Source organism: Natator depressus, chromosome 8 (assembly GCF_965152275.1).
Source record: "Natator depressus isolate rNatDep1 chromosome 8, rNatDep2.hap1, whole genome shotgun sequence".
NCBI classification, from domain to species: domain Eukaryota; kingdom Metazoa; phylum Chordata; order Testudines; family Cheloniidae; genus Natator; species Natator depressus.
This window is the reverse complement of record NC_134241.1, coordinates 82,582,178-82,599,050: the sequence shown is the minus strand read 5'-3', so window position 1 is coordinate 82,599,050 and position 16,873 is coordinate 82,582,178. Positions and strand designations below refer to the sequence as shown.

Here is a 16,873-nt window from a genome sequence, read left to right as displayed (position 1 = left end):
CTGACACTCCTGTAAAGGCACAGCCATCAAGGGAAGGAGGAGTAACAAACTTATCCAGATTTTCTTTAGATACCAAGAAATTCGATATAGCAAAGACTATACTGAGAGTATGTAGGCATCAGTGGGGACAAACTCAACTTAATATTTCAAGTGGCTGTAAAAGTTTATTTAATAAGTAATACAACAAGACATATGGTTCTAGCAACCTCTGAAAGCAGGGGCACAAAAGGAGATGATAGCATCACTGCTTATGCATCATTGCTGTCCAACCTCTTCTCCCCCCAACCTTTCCATTTCTGTAATTCTGTAAACACGGCTTTTCAGATCTAGACATGTACCTTCTTTCCAAAACCATAACAAATCCTCCTAAACCCATGGTCTAACCAGGTGTGTATTCCCATTCGAAGTATCGCACTAGGGTATCTCCAAAATCTCACTTAGGTATGTGGGAACACCCCACCTTTCCAACCTCTACAGGCAAGGGATGGTGGGTTACTGCCCAGTCCATGAGAAGCCACTTGACCATAAATTAAACACACAACATTATTAGGGCTGGAGAGGCCTCTGACTATAATTCTTACTGCTAGGACCAAGTACCCAAATTACAATCCTCCAAAACACAACAAATGCAATCCAAGACCATTTCCTTGACATCGCTTAGGGAAAGATTTGTGAATATGACCCCACTCTCCTGATTCTCAGTCTTCCGCTCCCCAGTAGATATTGCTGCCTCTGATAAGACATAGGAAATACAGAACCAAATGGAGGAGTGGAAGGTGAGAACAGTTCCTTAGTGACAGGAAGAGAAAGAGCAAAGATTCCTCCGACTACTGGCCCCCGTTTAAGGATGGCAACAAACTACCAGGCAGCTGGACTAGTATTTTCTCTTCCCATTGGAACATCATGACATACTAGACTAGTAACTAGATGGTGCTGGCTCTTATCAGGTGCTTTTATTACCACTGGAAAAAACAGTGTTTGAACCAAAAGGTGTTGCCAAATATCTGCTTTAAAAAAAACCAGGAGGAACATCTCAATAGTATTTCCTATGTACCTGGCAGAAAATATGCAAAAAGCCAGACAACTATGTCACCAGCCAGGTATCCCGGGGCTCCCCATAACACAGCTTATATAGCATGATGTAGCAGTATAGAAAATACAACAGTTAGTCTTAGGTAGCAATAAAAGAGTGGTCCATTTGATGAGACCTATTCATAAAAGATATCAGAGAAAACAGAACCTTCACTTCCACATAGCTGCCTATACCCATGTCTCTTCCCATTTACACTTGGGGTGCACACTGGCTGCAGAGCTAGAGTCATCTTGGAGGATTAATCTGTGTTTTTAGGCATGGCACTTACATTGAACTGTGCTACTCTCCAGCTCTTTGCTAACTCACCAACTCTTGATCCCACCCATGCCTTACCAATTCTTCAAAGCATTTTGCCTTTTCTTGCAGGCAACCCCTTCGTTTACTGTTCCAAATTCATTGTATACTGGCACAGGAAAGTGATCAGAAGGAAGAGAGAAGTCAGTTTTCTATGCTTGTTCTTAACCAGCATTAGCAGCTCTGGAATTGGGGAGACACAAGAGCTGGGCACATGGATGAGTTTGGCTGTATGTCTTCAGATAAGTGAGTACATAAGAGATTTCCCCTGTGGCCATCTTGCAATCACAGCTTCTTAAAAGAGAAAGATCAGTTATTTTCCTTCGCTCTTAGCTCCGCAAAGAGCACAACCTTAAAAATCTAAATCTTTAAAGCCCATGAATATCCATAATATTTGTTTTTTTTTTAATTCACAAATTATTCAAGACATAAGTCTTCCATACTGCAGCTATGCCAAGAAGCCACTGCACTGGCTAGGAATGTTGTAAAACATTGAGTAACCGTAACAATTTTATATTTCTGTAATGTCAACACCACCACAAATGGAGGTGTATAAATGATTCAACAAACTACCAATGACTTTTCAAAGCACATCATCCATAACTTATATTTATCAGTTCCCAACAGAATTTCAAACCTAGCACCAAAGGTTTTTGATTGAAGTTGACTCTGTTGCAAATAGCTTCAAAGACCTCAGAGCAAAAGCTGCTTACTAATTCTTCTTTATGTTAACTACTGAAGGCACATGACAACAGTAGTTCTTTTATCTGGAAGCCCATTAATCCGCTCTCTTATTGGTGAAACAGTCGTGACAAATTCTTCCATTTTATTCCTATAAAACTGCCAATTCAAAAAATCCTCCCTCTCTTTCAACGGGCACATTCTAGGAGTGAATGAAATCTGTGATAAACTGTATATGAAAGGGATTTAAAAACACATCTTTAAAAACCCAAGACCATCTTCCTTTAGGGTCAATTGTGTTTTTATCACAAGCTCAGAGGAAAGGGTGCTGTGTCAGCTGCACTGCCCCAGGAATTTCTCAGGAAGCAGTCTGCAACTCTGAGTGCATCCCTTCTCTATCTACCTCAGTGTACCTTCCTCCATCATGCTAATGTACCTGTAGGCACACCAATGAAAATAAAATCATAAGAAGTATACATTGTCTAACAGAAAATAACCAGTTTGCCCCGGAAAGGGTTAAAGTTAAGGTAACTGCAGAGGATAAGTAATTACCAATTCAATTATTTCATTGATCTGCTCACCTGAAGAGCATATTTTGCTTCCAGAACTACAGATTTTATTTCAATCCATTGTACCTACATTCACCTCTATCTGCTACAATAAAATTCAGTTTTGAATCCGTGAGAAGAGTTTTGCTCTGCTAAGCATAGATAGCAAAACCATTCTCTGCCTTTTTAGGCTTGAAATCAGTCAAATATCAAGTTGGAAGTGTCAGGAGTGCTAAAAGAAATAATCTGGTTGCAAAATACAAATAATAATAATAATTAATAATAATAAAGTGTTAGGGGTATGGATAGCTCACTGTGCCATAATCACTAGATGCCAGACAAAAGCTCATACATGTAAATAACTATTAAAAATGAATGTTGGGAGAATTCAGAAAGTCAGAACTCTGAAGTATTTCACTTCAGCCTAATCCTGTTATACTTCATCATGCCAAAAACCATGCCATCAACTTTAAATTAAGTTTCAAAGTGATCTTATTAATTAGTTCAGCTAACCAGGGGTGGGAGTGGCAAAGTGGACTTATGTGATCTTTGGATGTACAAAGAAGGAGTGGTAAGTAGAAGTAAGGAGATGATTTTACCACTGTACACAGTATAGGTGAGACCAACTCTGTAATACTGTACACAGCTCCGGGGTCCACGTTTTAAATAGGATGTTGAAAAACTGGACATGTTGCAAATAAGAGGCACAAAAAAGATTAGACGGCTAGAAAAAAAAATGCGTTATAGTGAGAGACTTCAGGAGCTCAATATGTTTGTTTATCAAGCATTAGACTGAGAGATGAAATGATTGCAGCATATAAGTACATTCATGTGAAGAAAATATCAGGCACTACAGAGCTCATTAATCTAGAAAAGAAAGGCAAAAGACAAGCCAGATGCCAAAAAAATTCAAGTGCTCCCAATTCCATACTCTGTCTTTTGCAGCAACCCCTAGTGGAGGCAGCTAGACTGACTCTTGCTCAATTTCAGCCCCAGGTTCTTCCTGTCCAATGCTTCAACCCACCCTGCACCACTCCTTGATGTAACAATGTGGCATTGCAGAAGGTCTTCAGCAGAGCACCCTCTGTTGACCTCTTCTTTGGCCATGTGATGGCTTCTTTCTGTCTATACCTTCCATGACCTAGCCCTCTGGCCAGGTCACCTTTCAGTTCAGTCGGGATAACGAAAGTCCAACTGAAACATCCAGACAAATGAGTCTTCCGCCCCTTTTGGACTTTTCTCTTCATCCCTACTCTCAACCACTGAGGAGTTTTATGCTCCTTAAACTGAGCACTGCCTTCCCAGGCCTTTCCCCCTGGATGCATTTCTACTCAGCAGATTTTCTTTTGGATGAGAAGGTATAGAAATAGATGCAGATTTTTCCTCTAACCTACAGAACATGAGTTTAATTTATAAAATTTACTCAAATAGGTCAGAGATTAAGGTTATAAAGTAAAACCAGAATAATGGCCCATTCCCTTCTGTGGGTTAACAATGGTCTTAATCTTCACCCACAATAAATGCGGTCTATTGCAGCTCTAGGCTCTATGGATCGAACACTACCTGGGGAGATGCTCCTCAGTCATCTGGTACCCTGTGATATGTCAGTCATTCCATAAAGTGCTCTTGCTATAGGCTCTTAAAGAGACAACACAGCCAAATGCAGCCCAGAATTAGTTTATATTCGTTAAGTCTTTACGTTCTCCAAGACTGCAAACAGCCACTTCTGCACAAAATAAAGTCACTCTATAGGCAAATATGTGCTTCTTAGCTAAGAAAAATAATTAAGACTAAATACTAAGTATTTAAGAATTTAAAACAGAGTATGCCAATAACAATTACTTAGTTAAAAAAAATCTCTCTAGAGAGTACAATTGTTTTTACAGTATCTATTAATACATGAACTTTACTAAACACTAAAAAAAGGGGGTCGGGGAGAATAAATTATTTACCAGTTTAATACAGAGTATGAATGGCAAGAGGGGCAAACTTCTCCTAATCAAAAAATTATTTGAAATTGACAGGGGATAGCACTAGGGAGATAAATAAGCAAAGTAACAGAAGATAAAATTACTTTTAAAAATTTGCAAGAGAAAAATGTGGTAGCATTTGACAGACATGTATAACCTGAGATTTCACTCAATTTAATAAAAATCACCAGAAGCAGCATGTCATGGGCAGAGTAAAGATGCTTCCACTCTGTAATATGGTAACACCCTGTTAAGTAGAGAGAGATATAATGACTATATTACTGTATGTTTCTCTAAACAAAAGCTCACTGCTGTAATGATTATTGTTTTGTCTCTGATATTTACATGGGAAGGATTTGTAATCCTGTTAAAACTTCCTAAATAAAGAAATAAAGAGAAAAGAAAAGAATAAGCATAACTATACCATAAATAGTGTAAACTGAAATACCCCCAATAGTAGATTATGGGCCAAACTGTTGCATGCAGCATGGGTAGCAGCATTAGAGGACAAAGTCTGCAGAGCCACTACATCCCCTAGCCATGCAGGTGGGCAGGAGGGTTGGGAAATGGGTGGAGTAGAGCACAGCAAGCAGGAAGATCTTATTCTCTGCGAAGAGCTCAGGTGGGTCTGAGGGAGAGGTGTTTTAAGAAAAATGGCTGCTCTGAATATCATAGGGTACAGGAACACCTTGAAGTTGCTACACTGCTTCCTAAAAGATTACACATTAGAAATAACAGGATACAATTTCTTTGAAAAACAGCACTTGGAAGTCAGAGCCACCAACAGTCTACCAGCTCAGATCAAACAGGCCAACACAACAGCAATTAACCTGACAATCAAAGCTGGAATCTTCCCAAAGCAAGAATATCTCCATCCAAATACCCACACCCACACCCAAAACCAGGAGACTGTTTGTTTAGTCACTATTTTGAAATGATCCTGCCAAATAAATTTTAGATTTTCTATAAAAACACAGAACTATGCTATAAACAAAGTACTTGTAACCTGCAGTTCTTCTGGTACAAGCAGAAAGCTTTTCCAACAGATTGCTGCCACTGTGTTTTCTTCTTGTGTTCAAACTGATAAAGTCACATATTCCTTAAAAAATGTAACCAACATAAATGCTCTTGAAAAAATACCATTTAATTTGTATTTTTTCTTCTAAATAAGAAGAATTCAGAGACGAAGAATGAAATTGAATATAGACCTATAACTTAGTTTTTCTTCATTCCTATTTTATATTCAGCCTTTGTAGAGAAAGATGTTATCATCAGTTAAAGGTTTTAAAAAAGACCTTTACTATCACAACAGCAGCTTTTATTACTACAAGGAAAACGATTAAGGAGCAACTATCTGCAGAGGCTGTAGAAGTGAGTTACTTCTTATGATGGACTGTACATATATCAGATTCCTTGGATTTGTTAATAGAAGCCAAGTACCTGTTTGACAGTTCAGATCCATTATGTATAGTATATGGTTTGAAGCAAGCAATTTTGGCAATTTTCAGAACAAAAACTAATAGGATTTAATCCTTCCGAGAGGAAGCATGATAAAAATGCTTTAAAACCTAGAATATTCAATTTCAGAAAGAAAACAATTACACTATTATGCAATAATATATACCAGAATATCCGATAACTTAAAATGGAGAGCTTTTAGCTTTCTCTTCTATGTAGATTGTTTGTATAGCTAATTAAAAAAAAAAAAAAAAACATTTTATTGGAGGAGTCAGGAACCTCTATTTGACAAACTACTAATATGCTCACCTATCGTATGTAAGCAACTTGTATTTGCCCTATCATAAAAGTAGGTACTGTATACACCTCTCCAATGATTATCTTTGTAAAGGTAATAGAAACTAAAAGGAAAACTTGGATACACTTGATTCCATTTAAACTGCTTGCTACTTAAAGCACAAAATGACAACTATTGCCTCGCGCACTTTGAGGTTGGAGCACATCCATCCTGTCAAGGCAAAGGGTTCATTCTGATCATCTGCTTAGGAGGTTACTGGAACCAGAGGACTTGAAGGGAAAAAAAAAGGATTACTTACTTGTACAGTAACCATTATTTTCTGAGATGCGTTGTATACATATACATTCTGCTGCAGGTATCTGTGCAAACAATCCACTTGAGTCAGACTTTTGTCACCAGTACCACTAGGCAGCACAAGAGCGCCGTGCCTCCATCTTCCTCTTTTCCTTCTCACAGCTGTATATAATTTCCAAAGTAGCAAGGAATGTGTATGTCCACAACACATCTCAAAGTACAACAGTTATTCTACAGATAAGTAACCGTTTTTTCTCCTTCGAGTGACTGTGCATGTATATATTCCACTGCAGGTAACTCATCAGCAGTTCCCTTACAAGCAGAGAGACTTCAGATCATCTGAATAGAGGCTGTAACCTCAGCTTGCAAAAGTCGGCATCGTTACAAGAGGCTTGAGGAACGGCGGAAGATCTGAAGGAGAACATCCTTCCTGATTGACCACTCGCGCTGATGTACAAAAATCCTGTGAGGAAATCCTCAAATGTTTCTCTCGTTCCTGGAAGGTGAAAAGCCTTCAGGAAGCATTGTGATGAATGCATAAATTCCATAGGAGGATCGCCTCCAGGCAAAACTGAGGCAATCTTGCACTTCTCTGCTTGTTCAGATAGCAATTCTTACAGACAAAACCACTGCCATGTTCTATCACTTGGTTCTTGATGGTGGACAAATATCTCACAGGCCCAAAGAATAGCCTGGGGCACAAACACATTTATGTGAAATGAAATTTCCTGAGATGACTAAACAGCTTGCCTCTGGAATTGACCAAGATGGGCTCCCCAAACTTTAATAGATGCATCCATTACCAGAGTCAGTCAATTCTGGAGATAAAAACAGAACTCCTTTGCACACATTGGGGGATCCAACAATCAAGACACGGAAGCACTTATGCAGCTACATGAATCTGTACGTCTGTCCAGAAGGTGCCTGGGAGGACAATATACCGATTGGAGCCAGGCCTGCAGAGAGCAAAGGTGAAGTCTGGCATGCAGATCTCCATATGTGCATTGGGCCATATGGCCCAGAAGCTGAAGCAGGCACATGCTGATGTTGTAGGGGGTGAACTTGAGGTTTTCTAAGAGAAAAGCTACAGACTGAAACCTTCTCTGGAAGGTAAGCCCTGGTTGTTATGCTGCCAAGGTCTGCTCCTATAGAGATTATGTGCTGTGTTGGTTGTATTTGTGATTTGTCCAAATTCAGTTTCAGGACTAGATGGGAGAACAGCTGTTAGATTACTATAATGCTATTTTGGACATGGTCACTTGATGCTTCATGAACTAGCTGATCACCCAGGTAAGGAAATATTTGAATATCCAAATGGTGGAAATGAGGTTGTTACTACTGTCACATACATGTTGACGACCCTGGGTACTGATGACAGTCTGAAGGGAAGGACTGTGTACTAGTAGTGAATTAAAGATACTTCCAAGGGCAAGGATGTATGGCCACATGGAGGCATGCATCCTGTAAACTGGGAGCAGCATACAATTTTCCATCTTCAAGGAAGGGATAGTAGAAATGAGGGTGACCATCCTGAACTTGATTTCCTTGACGAAACAGTTCAGCTTTCTTAGCTCTACGGTGGGATAGAGGCCATGAGATTTCTTCGGGACCAGCAAGTACTGGGAATAGACACCTTTTCCTCTGTGCTGGTAATAAACTTCTTCCACCACTCCTATTTCTAGAAGAGACCATCTATCTTGAAGTAATACATTCTCATAAAAGGATCCCTGAAAAGGATGGAGAATGTGGGTTGGGAAAAGAGAAGTAGGTAAACTGGATACCATTATCCCTCTTTTACCGTGCTTTACCACTTGTCTGATATTATGCTTTCCCAAGCACAGTGAAAGAAGAACAGGCGTGATCCAAAGGGAGCATATATCGTTGGTATGCAGTCCTTGATCAAGAAGGTCAAAATGATTGCTTGGAAGTTGCTGCAGTCTGGTAACCAGGGCTCCTGCCAATGAAGATGGCTAGCAGCATCGAGGAGGTCTTGACCTTCTTAGAGGCATATTGTGACCTCTGTTGGAAACAGGGCCTTGAAGTAAGATTGCCACCTAAACGGTTTCCTCTTTGTAAACAGAGTATAAACTCCTAATGAACTAAGCATTGCATGAAAGTCTTTCAGTGTGCACACAGAGTCGTCTGTTTCAGCAGAAAACAATTCAGAACCGTCGAAAGGTGAGCCATCTATTGTGTTCTGCAACTCTCTTGGAATGCCAGAAGCCTGTAGCAAGGAAGAAATCCAGCCTCATAAATTTCTTATCCTTGGGAGTGGTCTCCTGGTTGAATCCGAGTCCCCTGCATCACAATCAGGGTCTAGTTCCAATGCAGGTTGCATCGCATCTTATCTTTCAAGAGACAGACTTTAAGATGAAAGAGCCAATTTTAGTCCCGGTGAGGAAAGAATTACATATTGAATAGGACAGGACAAATCAAGTGGCTCTCATGCCTATCTGTGACAGGAGAAAAGAAGCCCCGAACATGGTACACAGCTTAATATCTGGGTATTTTTTAATAAATCAATCCTCCAAGTAACTACTAAAACTAAACTAAGTATAGTATCATTAAATATTAACTATAAATACATACTAACTATACACAATGAAGTTCTGAAAGCTAACTAACTGAAGCAAATGCTACAGAGAGGAAGAACTGAGAGGGAGGCAGCAGCCATGCCCTTTTATGCCCTTGCCTGAGAGCACAAGGGACACCAGGATGTATGCACGCTTAGTGGTACTGCTGGCAAAAGTCTCTGACTCAAGTGTATTGGGCACACAGACCATACTCTCAAGGGTTTGGTAGAACTTTATCACACTCTTTTGCCTGCCACCATAATGATGTGGCTCCTAGCTGTCATCCTAATATATGGGGGGTGAGGGGGAGGCGCTGTGAAAAATGGTGCGAGAGGCAAGACTGTGGCAAAAGTCTCAGATTTACAGATTTTAAGGCCAGAAGGGTCCACTATGATTATACAGTCTGACCTTTTACATAACACAGGCCAGAGAATTTCACCCAGTAATACTTGCATGAAGTCCATACCTTGTGGTCAAGCTAGAACGTATCTCTTAGGAAGACAATCTTGGTTTAAAGACTTCAAGTGATGGGAAATTCACCACATCCCGAAGTAAATTGTTCCAATGGTTTATTACCTTAACTGTTAAAATTTGCACCTTATTTCTAGCCTGAATGTATTGTGACAGGGTCAGGCCACATGGCTCCAGGAGAGTGACAGAAGGTAGATATATTAGCCCCAGATTAAGCAGGTCCCTTTTCCCTGAGTAAGATAATGGGCTGTTCCAGAAGAATCAGGAAGTTGCTGGAACCAATTAAGGCAGGCTAATTAGGACATCTGGAGCCAATTAAGAAGCTACCAGAATCAATTAGGACAGGCAGGCTAATCAGGGAACCTGGTTTTAAAAAGGACCTCACTTCAGTTAGTGAGGTGCGTGCGAGGAGCTGGGAGCAAGAGGTGCACAAGAAGCTGAGAGTGAGTAGGCGTACTGCTGGAGGACTGAAAAGTACAAGCATTATCAGACATCAGGAGGAAGGTCCTGTGGTGAGGACAAAGAAGGTGTTGGGAGGAGGCCATAGGGAAGTAGCCCAGGGAGTTGTAGTTGTCACGCACCTGTTACAGGAGACACTGTAGACAGCTGCAATCCACAGGCCCCTGGGCTGGAACCCGGAGTAAAGGGCGGGCCTGCGTTCCCCCCATCCCCCCAGCTCCTTATTTGATATAAGAGTAGTTGACCTGGACTGTGGGTCCCACCAGAGGGGAAGGTCTCTGGCCTGTCCCCCGACCCATTAGGTGGGCCAGCAGAGACTGTGGGGATTGTTCTCCTCCTTTTCCCCAGCTGGCCAGTGATGAGGTTAGCTGAGTGAATGGCAAGTTTGTGCCACTAACAAAAGGAGCCAAACTGAGGACTGCCGTGAACCTCTGAGGTGAGCAAATCCGCCAGAAAGTGCAGAACCCACCAAGGCAAAGGAGGAACTTTGTCACAGTATCTAGTTTAAGCTTCCAGCCACTGGATCTTCTTATGCCTTTGCCTTCTAGATTAAAGTCCTCCACCATCAGAAATCTTCTCACCACTTAGGTACTTATGGACTGTGATCAAGGCACCTCTGAACCTAATAAGATAAACAGATTTAGCTTCTTAAGCCTTTCACTGCATAGCAAGTTTTCCAGACCTCAAATCATCATCCTTGTAGCTCTTTTCTGACCCTTTTCAATTTTTCAACATCCTTTTAGAAGTGTGAGACCAGACCTAGACATATTATTCTAGTAATTGTCTAACCTATGCTGCCTCGCTATTTCTACTGCATAGTTTCTTGATTATATAACCAAGAAACATATTAGCCCTCTTAATCACAGCATTGCATTAGGTGCTCACATTCAGTTAATTAACCACCATGACCCCAAGCCTTTTGCAGAGTCACCAGCTTTCCAGGATACAGTCCCCTATCCTGTAAGTGACCTAAATGTCTTGTTTCTAAGTGTATGACCTTATGACCTTGGCTGTATTAAAAACACATATTCAAACTCAAATCACCTAGATACATACTGATCTGGGGTAAAATGAACCTGTCGTCATTTGTCACTCCAGCAATTTGATAGTCATCTACAAACTTTACTAGCAATGATTTTATGTTTTCTTCCAGATTAGACAAAAATACTGAATTACATTGGGCCAAGAATAGATTCCTGGGGACCTCACTAACACCACACCATCTGGATGATGATTCCCCATCTATACTTATTTTTGACTTACAGAGATCTGTCTGTTAATCAGTTTTTAATCTCTTTAATATGTGCGACACTGGATTTGTATAGTGCCAATTTTTTAAAATCAGGCCTGGACAAGGAATTTGTTCTTCTCTAAGCAGATACCCTTCTTTAAGCGGTGCAATTCAGTTACTGACCAAAGTATTCCCTTCAATTTCTCACAAGACATAAGCTGATTATTTTATCAGGGTTTATAGTTATGGTTCTTAGGGATGCCTCAAGATGAAGGCATGGTGGAATTTGACATCTGTAACTGGAAGTCAGATTCCCTGAAGTTCATTCACATTATGACTCAAGATAATATAGTGTATTCTGATTGCAAATCATGATATACATTTGTGTGTCCCCCCCACCCCACCCCACCCCCTTTTTTTTTGGACAGTGATGCAAGTCTCCTTATCCCTCAGATAGTATCTGGGTATAGTATGCTGCTATAGGGTTTGCTGTACTACTTCAATGTACTGCTGAATACTTTGAATTTGGCCACTGAAAGACCCATACAATTATAAACAAACAAAGAATACATAGGACTTTTCTGGTATTTTGTGGATGTCAACATTTTTAGAAGTCATTAAAGCGATGGAAAGGATAGAGGATTTACAGATTTGCTATGTCATCAACAAGGTCTGCACTAACATTTCTAACTAGCTGAACCAGTTCACCCTATTTTCCAGATGGCTATTTATACACTTTAAACTGCTGTTGAATTTCTGGTACTGTTTCTTTTTATAAGACAACTAATTCCTTTGACTACAGATTGAGTGATCCAGCCAAATTCATTCCAATAATGTTTTTTAAAATATGTACAAAATCAATAGAAAAACTACTTAATCCTTGTGACATAAGTTTTGTTCTAAAATTCTCCACAACCCATCATAAATTAGAATACAATGTAATGAAATGGATTTTCATACCCTTGGTAGAAAACGTCAGCATATTAGTCACTGAATCAATTCTATATCAACACAAAATCTGTCAGTGTGGGCTGCTTTGTGTGAAATCTACTACACCTCATCTAGCAGCAAGGCTGACACCAGCCTCCACAGACATTGACATAAAATGTTTGAACAGCTGCTCCTTTTACTGAAATGGAGATTTAATGTGTGTGGTCCATGGTGGCTCTTAAGTCTCCGACAACAACATGACAGAATTTACTGCAACAAGCCACAAAAGCATGATGCATTATCATGAAAAAAGGAACATCTGGCCTGTTCAAGGCCAACGGGCTAAGGGTGCTACTGAAATGTAGTTGCTTTTTCAATTTATGGTATCTAAGATGGAACATATGTAACTGTTCAAAAACCATTTTCATTGAACTTCACCAAGACATTTTTTGTTGGATCATATTTGGCAATTATAACATTTGCCTGAGAACAAATAAAGCCCCAGCCTTGTAACTTGATTTGCACAGGCTGACCCCTGCACCTATGTCACTGAAGTCAATGGGGCTCTCCTCTTGTGTTTCTGAGTGCAGGATCAGGATTCCAACATACAAATTACCTCTGCAAAGCAAATGCCAATGACTGCCTTTCCATGTGTGCAAAGTGATTGCAATCCATGATTCTAGGTACCCTGCAAGTTCCATGGGATGCAGAGATAACACACAAGACATTTTTCAGTAAAACACCCAGGTTGTTTTAATTAAATTTTTTCCTAATCAAGCAAAGAAACAATTTCAAACTGGGGACTCAAGTCTCCGAAATGTCAATATATAATGATTTTACTAAATAAGAACAACAAACACATTTTAAAAAAAAAAACCCTTCTGATATGTAGGAAATCAAAAAAACATTGAAGTTCCCACTGCCAAAATGGACCAGTTGTGAGAACACAGGAGCAGTTAGCAAACTAATGAATACAGTATGCTACTTACAAGGTCATTCATATTGGTCTGGCTGGCTGGGTGAATTTCTTCCAAGAACTCCAAGACATAAAATGTATATCTATCCATAAGGTGAACTCCAATCCCAAGATCAGGCTGATGCTTAAAAACAAATATACATACTTAGAGGGTTCCATAGCAAAAACCTGATGGGAACAGAGCAAAACAGGACCATGCAAGTGTTCAAACCTATGAATTATCTTTACTGCTAGTCAAATTATCAGAATTATGCAATAAAAATTATTAACCATCAAAAAAACCCCAATAGAGACTGTGTAAATTAATCTGTATATTGTATGTTATCATCTTCACCTTTTAAGACTAAATTCTGACTAGTCCTGTCTTTGCCTGGTTGAAGGGAGCCTCTTCCTCCATTATGCACCTGTGCAGAACTCAGGTAGGATCCTCCCACTATGGCCTCTTGAGCATGAGAAGGAGCGTGGGGGAAGATAGTCCTGTGCGGCTCCAGGAGGCCATGACCAGTTGCAGTAGGCACATGAGTAGAGCCTAATTTTCAAAGATGTTGAACACCTACTGGGGCTATGCTGCTCACTACCTTTAAAAAAAATCAAACTACAGAATAGGATGGTTTCACAAACTGCGACTGCCTCATGAGGCCACAGCCTAAAGTCAGAAAGATGAAGGTAAGCCACTTGCAGGTTTAGGGAGAAGATGACTAATGTCCCTCTTCAAGTGCGCTAGCCATTGTACTATAAGTCACATTTTCTATTCTCTATTGTTACACTGCAGAAAAAAGGTATTTATCATTACATTCTTTAATTCATCATTTTATGTCTGAATTGAAGACTTACTGAAAATCAAATTAGGGGTGTACGTTAGCCTGGTGGGCAATTGACATCCCAACACTTTTGGGCAGCACAACACAACAACGTGAAAAGTACATCAAACATTATATGAGTGATGGTTTAGAGGTTAAACACCCTTTACGTTGTTAAGCAGTTAAGGTGGAGATTTTCGGAAGTGCCAAAGAAATGTAGCAGCACAAGTGCCATTGAAAGTTAATGGGACTTGTGATCCTAAATCCTTTGGGCACTTTTGAATACCCACTTTACCCTACCTCCAACTACCCTACCCATAGGAATCCTAAGTCTATGGTGGGGAGCTGCACCTATAGAAACCCTAACCCTGACTCCAAGTACCCTACCCATAGAAACCCCAATGCTAGGGCACAGAGCCCTACCCACAGGAATCCTACCCCTACCTCCAAGTCCCCTACCCACAGGAACCCTAACCCTACCTCCAAGTACCCAACCAAACTCATACTTACTGAAAGTGAATCTTCTCCAACTTGGCTACTAGCCAAGGCCATTATATTTGGAGAATAAAATCGTTCATACATTGATGCTCCTTGGCAGGTATCAATAATAAACAGCAATTCGTTGTATCTGAAAGAAATAGAACAGCTTTCACATTTGGCATTCTGTAGATTATGTCTTCATTCATACAACTTCACTGCATAGTTACCAAGATATGTAATAGAGATCCAACTGGCAGAACATTTCAGACACCTTATAATTAATAAGAAGCCCATACAGCTGTTGAGCCAAGGTAACTCATTTGTGTGGCTGAAGATTATAATAGATTTCCTTCTCCTGTGGAAAGGAGAGCTTCAGGCCACCTCAAGGACAACAGCTATTTAGTACCACTGCTGGGGTGACAGTAATTTTTCGCATTTTTAAACCACATTCAGAAAAAAATAATTAATTTTGCCACCCTTCACAAGAAGAGTGTGCTGTTTATACAAGAATTAAATGGAGGAATGAAAGGCTACAAGCTAAGTTTTACATCCGTTGGTAACACACTGTATTTAATCTCTAAGTAATCAATTTTTACCTTCTTTTCTGCCACATTTGTTCAAAGGCATCAGCAAGTTCTACATTAGTGATTTCTTCAGAATCCTGAAATTTCAAGAAACCATTTCCACCATGACCTTGTAGAAAAATTCACAAGATAAATAAGCATGTACGTTAAATAGAAGTACAATATATACAAATATGGTTGCCAAAAGGCCAACAGAAACAGCTTAAATGCAATTCTTCTCCCTCTTTGGTGTGGGATGACAAGACACGATTTGAGGGTAATAAGGACAGTATACGTGTATGGTTTAACCTGGAATACATCTATTCACTCATAAATTAATAGATACTGCTTCAAAGATGTTTCCTTGATTACTATTTATGCAAAACCCCTTCACATAATAATGATTTTTGTAACTTCCAGAGTCATTACAAATTAGGCTGTCTAGACCATATGCCCAGGGTTGTGGAATACAAAGTGTGAGACCCAGATTTTTAAGTGGTGCAGCAATCTTAGTTATCAGAACTTTTTGCATGGATTGTTTTTAATACTAATAATAATGGATGTTTTGCTCAAAGTAATGTGAATCCATAATTACCGTGTATTTGTTTTACTAATTTTTCAGTGTTATTTGGCTTTCTGATGAGATTTCACTCTGCTACTGTGCAACAAAACCAATAAATTCCTGTAATTACCTGTCATATATATTAGAATATTGCTTCTGTCATCAGAAAGTAGGCGCTTGGATCGAGGTGTGCTTGGTGGGATTCTTCCTGTTAATACGCGCAAGAAATTCTCCACAGTAACCTACAAACATCGAAATGAAGTAATTTCTAACTATCATAAGGGATATCTATTGACCACTACTAGACAGGGTTCCACAAAATGACAACACAAACTATGCACTATATATAAATAGGTCCACCAATAGATGGTATAAATTGCATTACCAGATTTCTTCTATTCAAGGTTTTACTGTGCTACTGCTCACCAATCACAGTTTTTTTTATTGCCCCATTAAAATCAACCTGTTGCTTTACTGTATTTGAAAACTGTTTCATCAAACACACTTCTACGACCATTATAGTCTTTTAATACTTCTTCATTGATTTGAACACCTGTCACACTGTAGTGTACATCTTTACTCCATCAATGCTACTTATGCATTCACAAAACACTGCAACATTAGTATGTGTTACCATGGAAAAATGTTAACAAATACTCTAAGGCTTAAATTCTCTGTGCAACTCAGGCAAAGAAAAGATTCCTGTGGCACAAACATCGAAAAGATCAGATGTAGTCCATCTGGACACCGACCATAAAACATCTGATTAAACATCAGAACTACTTGTTCTGAATGCAGATTTACAACACTCAAAATATTACCAACAAAATTCAGACTCATGACAGATAGGGGTTTTTTTGTTACTATAATCTTTCAACATGCACTTTATGTCCTCAGGACATTAATAATCAGAGAGCACGACATCTTCTGTATACTCTAATAGGCAAATACGGTACAGGTTTAATTTGTTCCTGTAAAATATACATTTTTGCTTTATAAATCATTTTACTATGTGATACTAATTAAAATTCTGTAACTGAAGTCTAATTAAAGTCAGTCCAGTAAAGACTTAGAAAAAAAAAATTTGCAGCAAGAATTGTTTTCTGAAAACAAGAACATGGTAAAATGCTGCAGGTATTTCCTTTTACTAGCTGTTATAAAGTGGTTAGAAATGAGTTACTTACAAAAAGGA

The 16,873-nt window shown here is 39.4% G+C and overlaps 1 protein-coding gene across 1 annotated transcript in view; it reads right to left on the bottom strand.

The window, feature by feature from the left end:
- The window catches only part of PIGK (phosphatidylinositol glycan anchor biosynthesis class K), a 144,153-nt gene that overhangs the window by 115,374 nt on the left and 11,906 nt on the right, over positions 1 to 16,873 (bottom strand). The window contains exons 5-8 of the mRNA XM_074961501.1: positions 15,812 to 15,923; positions 15,153 to 15,249; positions 14,587 to 14,704; positions 13,290 to 13,400 (exon numbers count right to left, since the gene is read on the bottom strand). Coding sequence (XP_074817602.1) covers positions 13,290 to 13,400; positions 14,587 to 14,704; positions 15,153 to 15,249; positions 15,812 to 15,923 — 438 coding nt within the window. The remainder of the gene's footprint in view (positions 1 to 13,289; positions 13,401 to 14,586; positions 14,705 to 15,152; positions 15,250 to 15,811; positions 15,924 to 16,873) is intronic.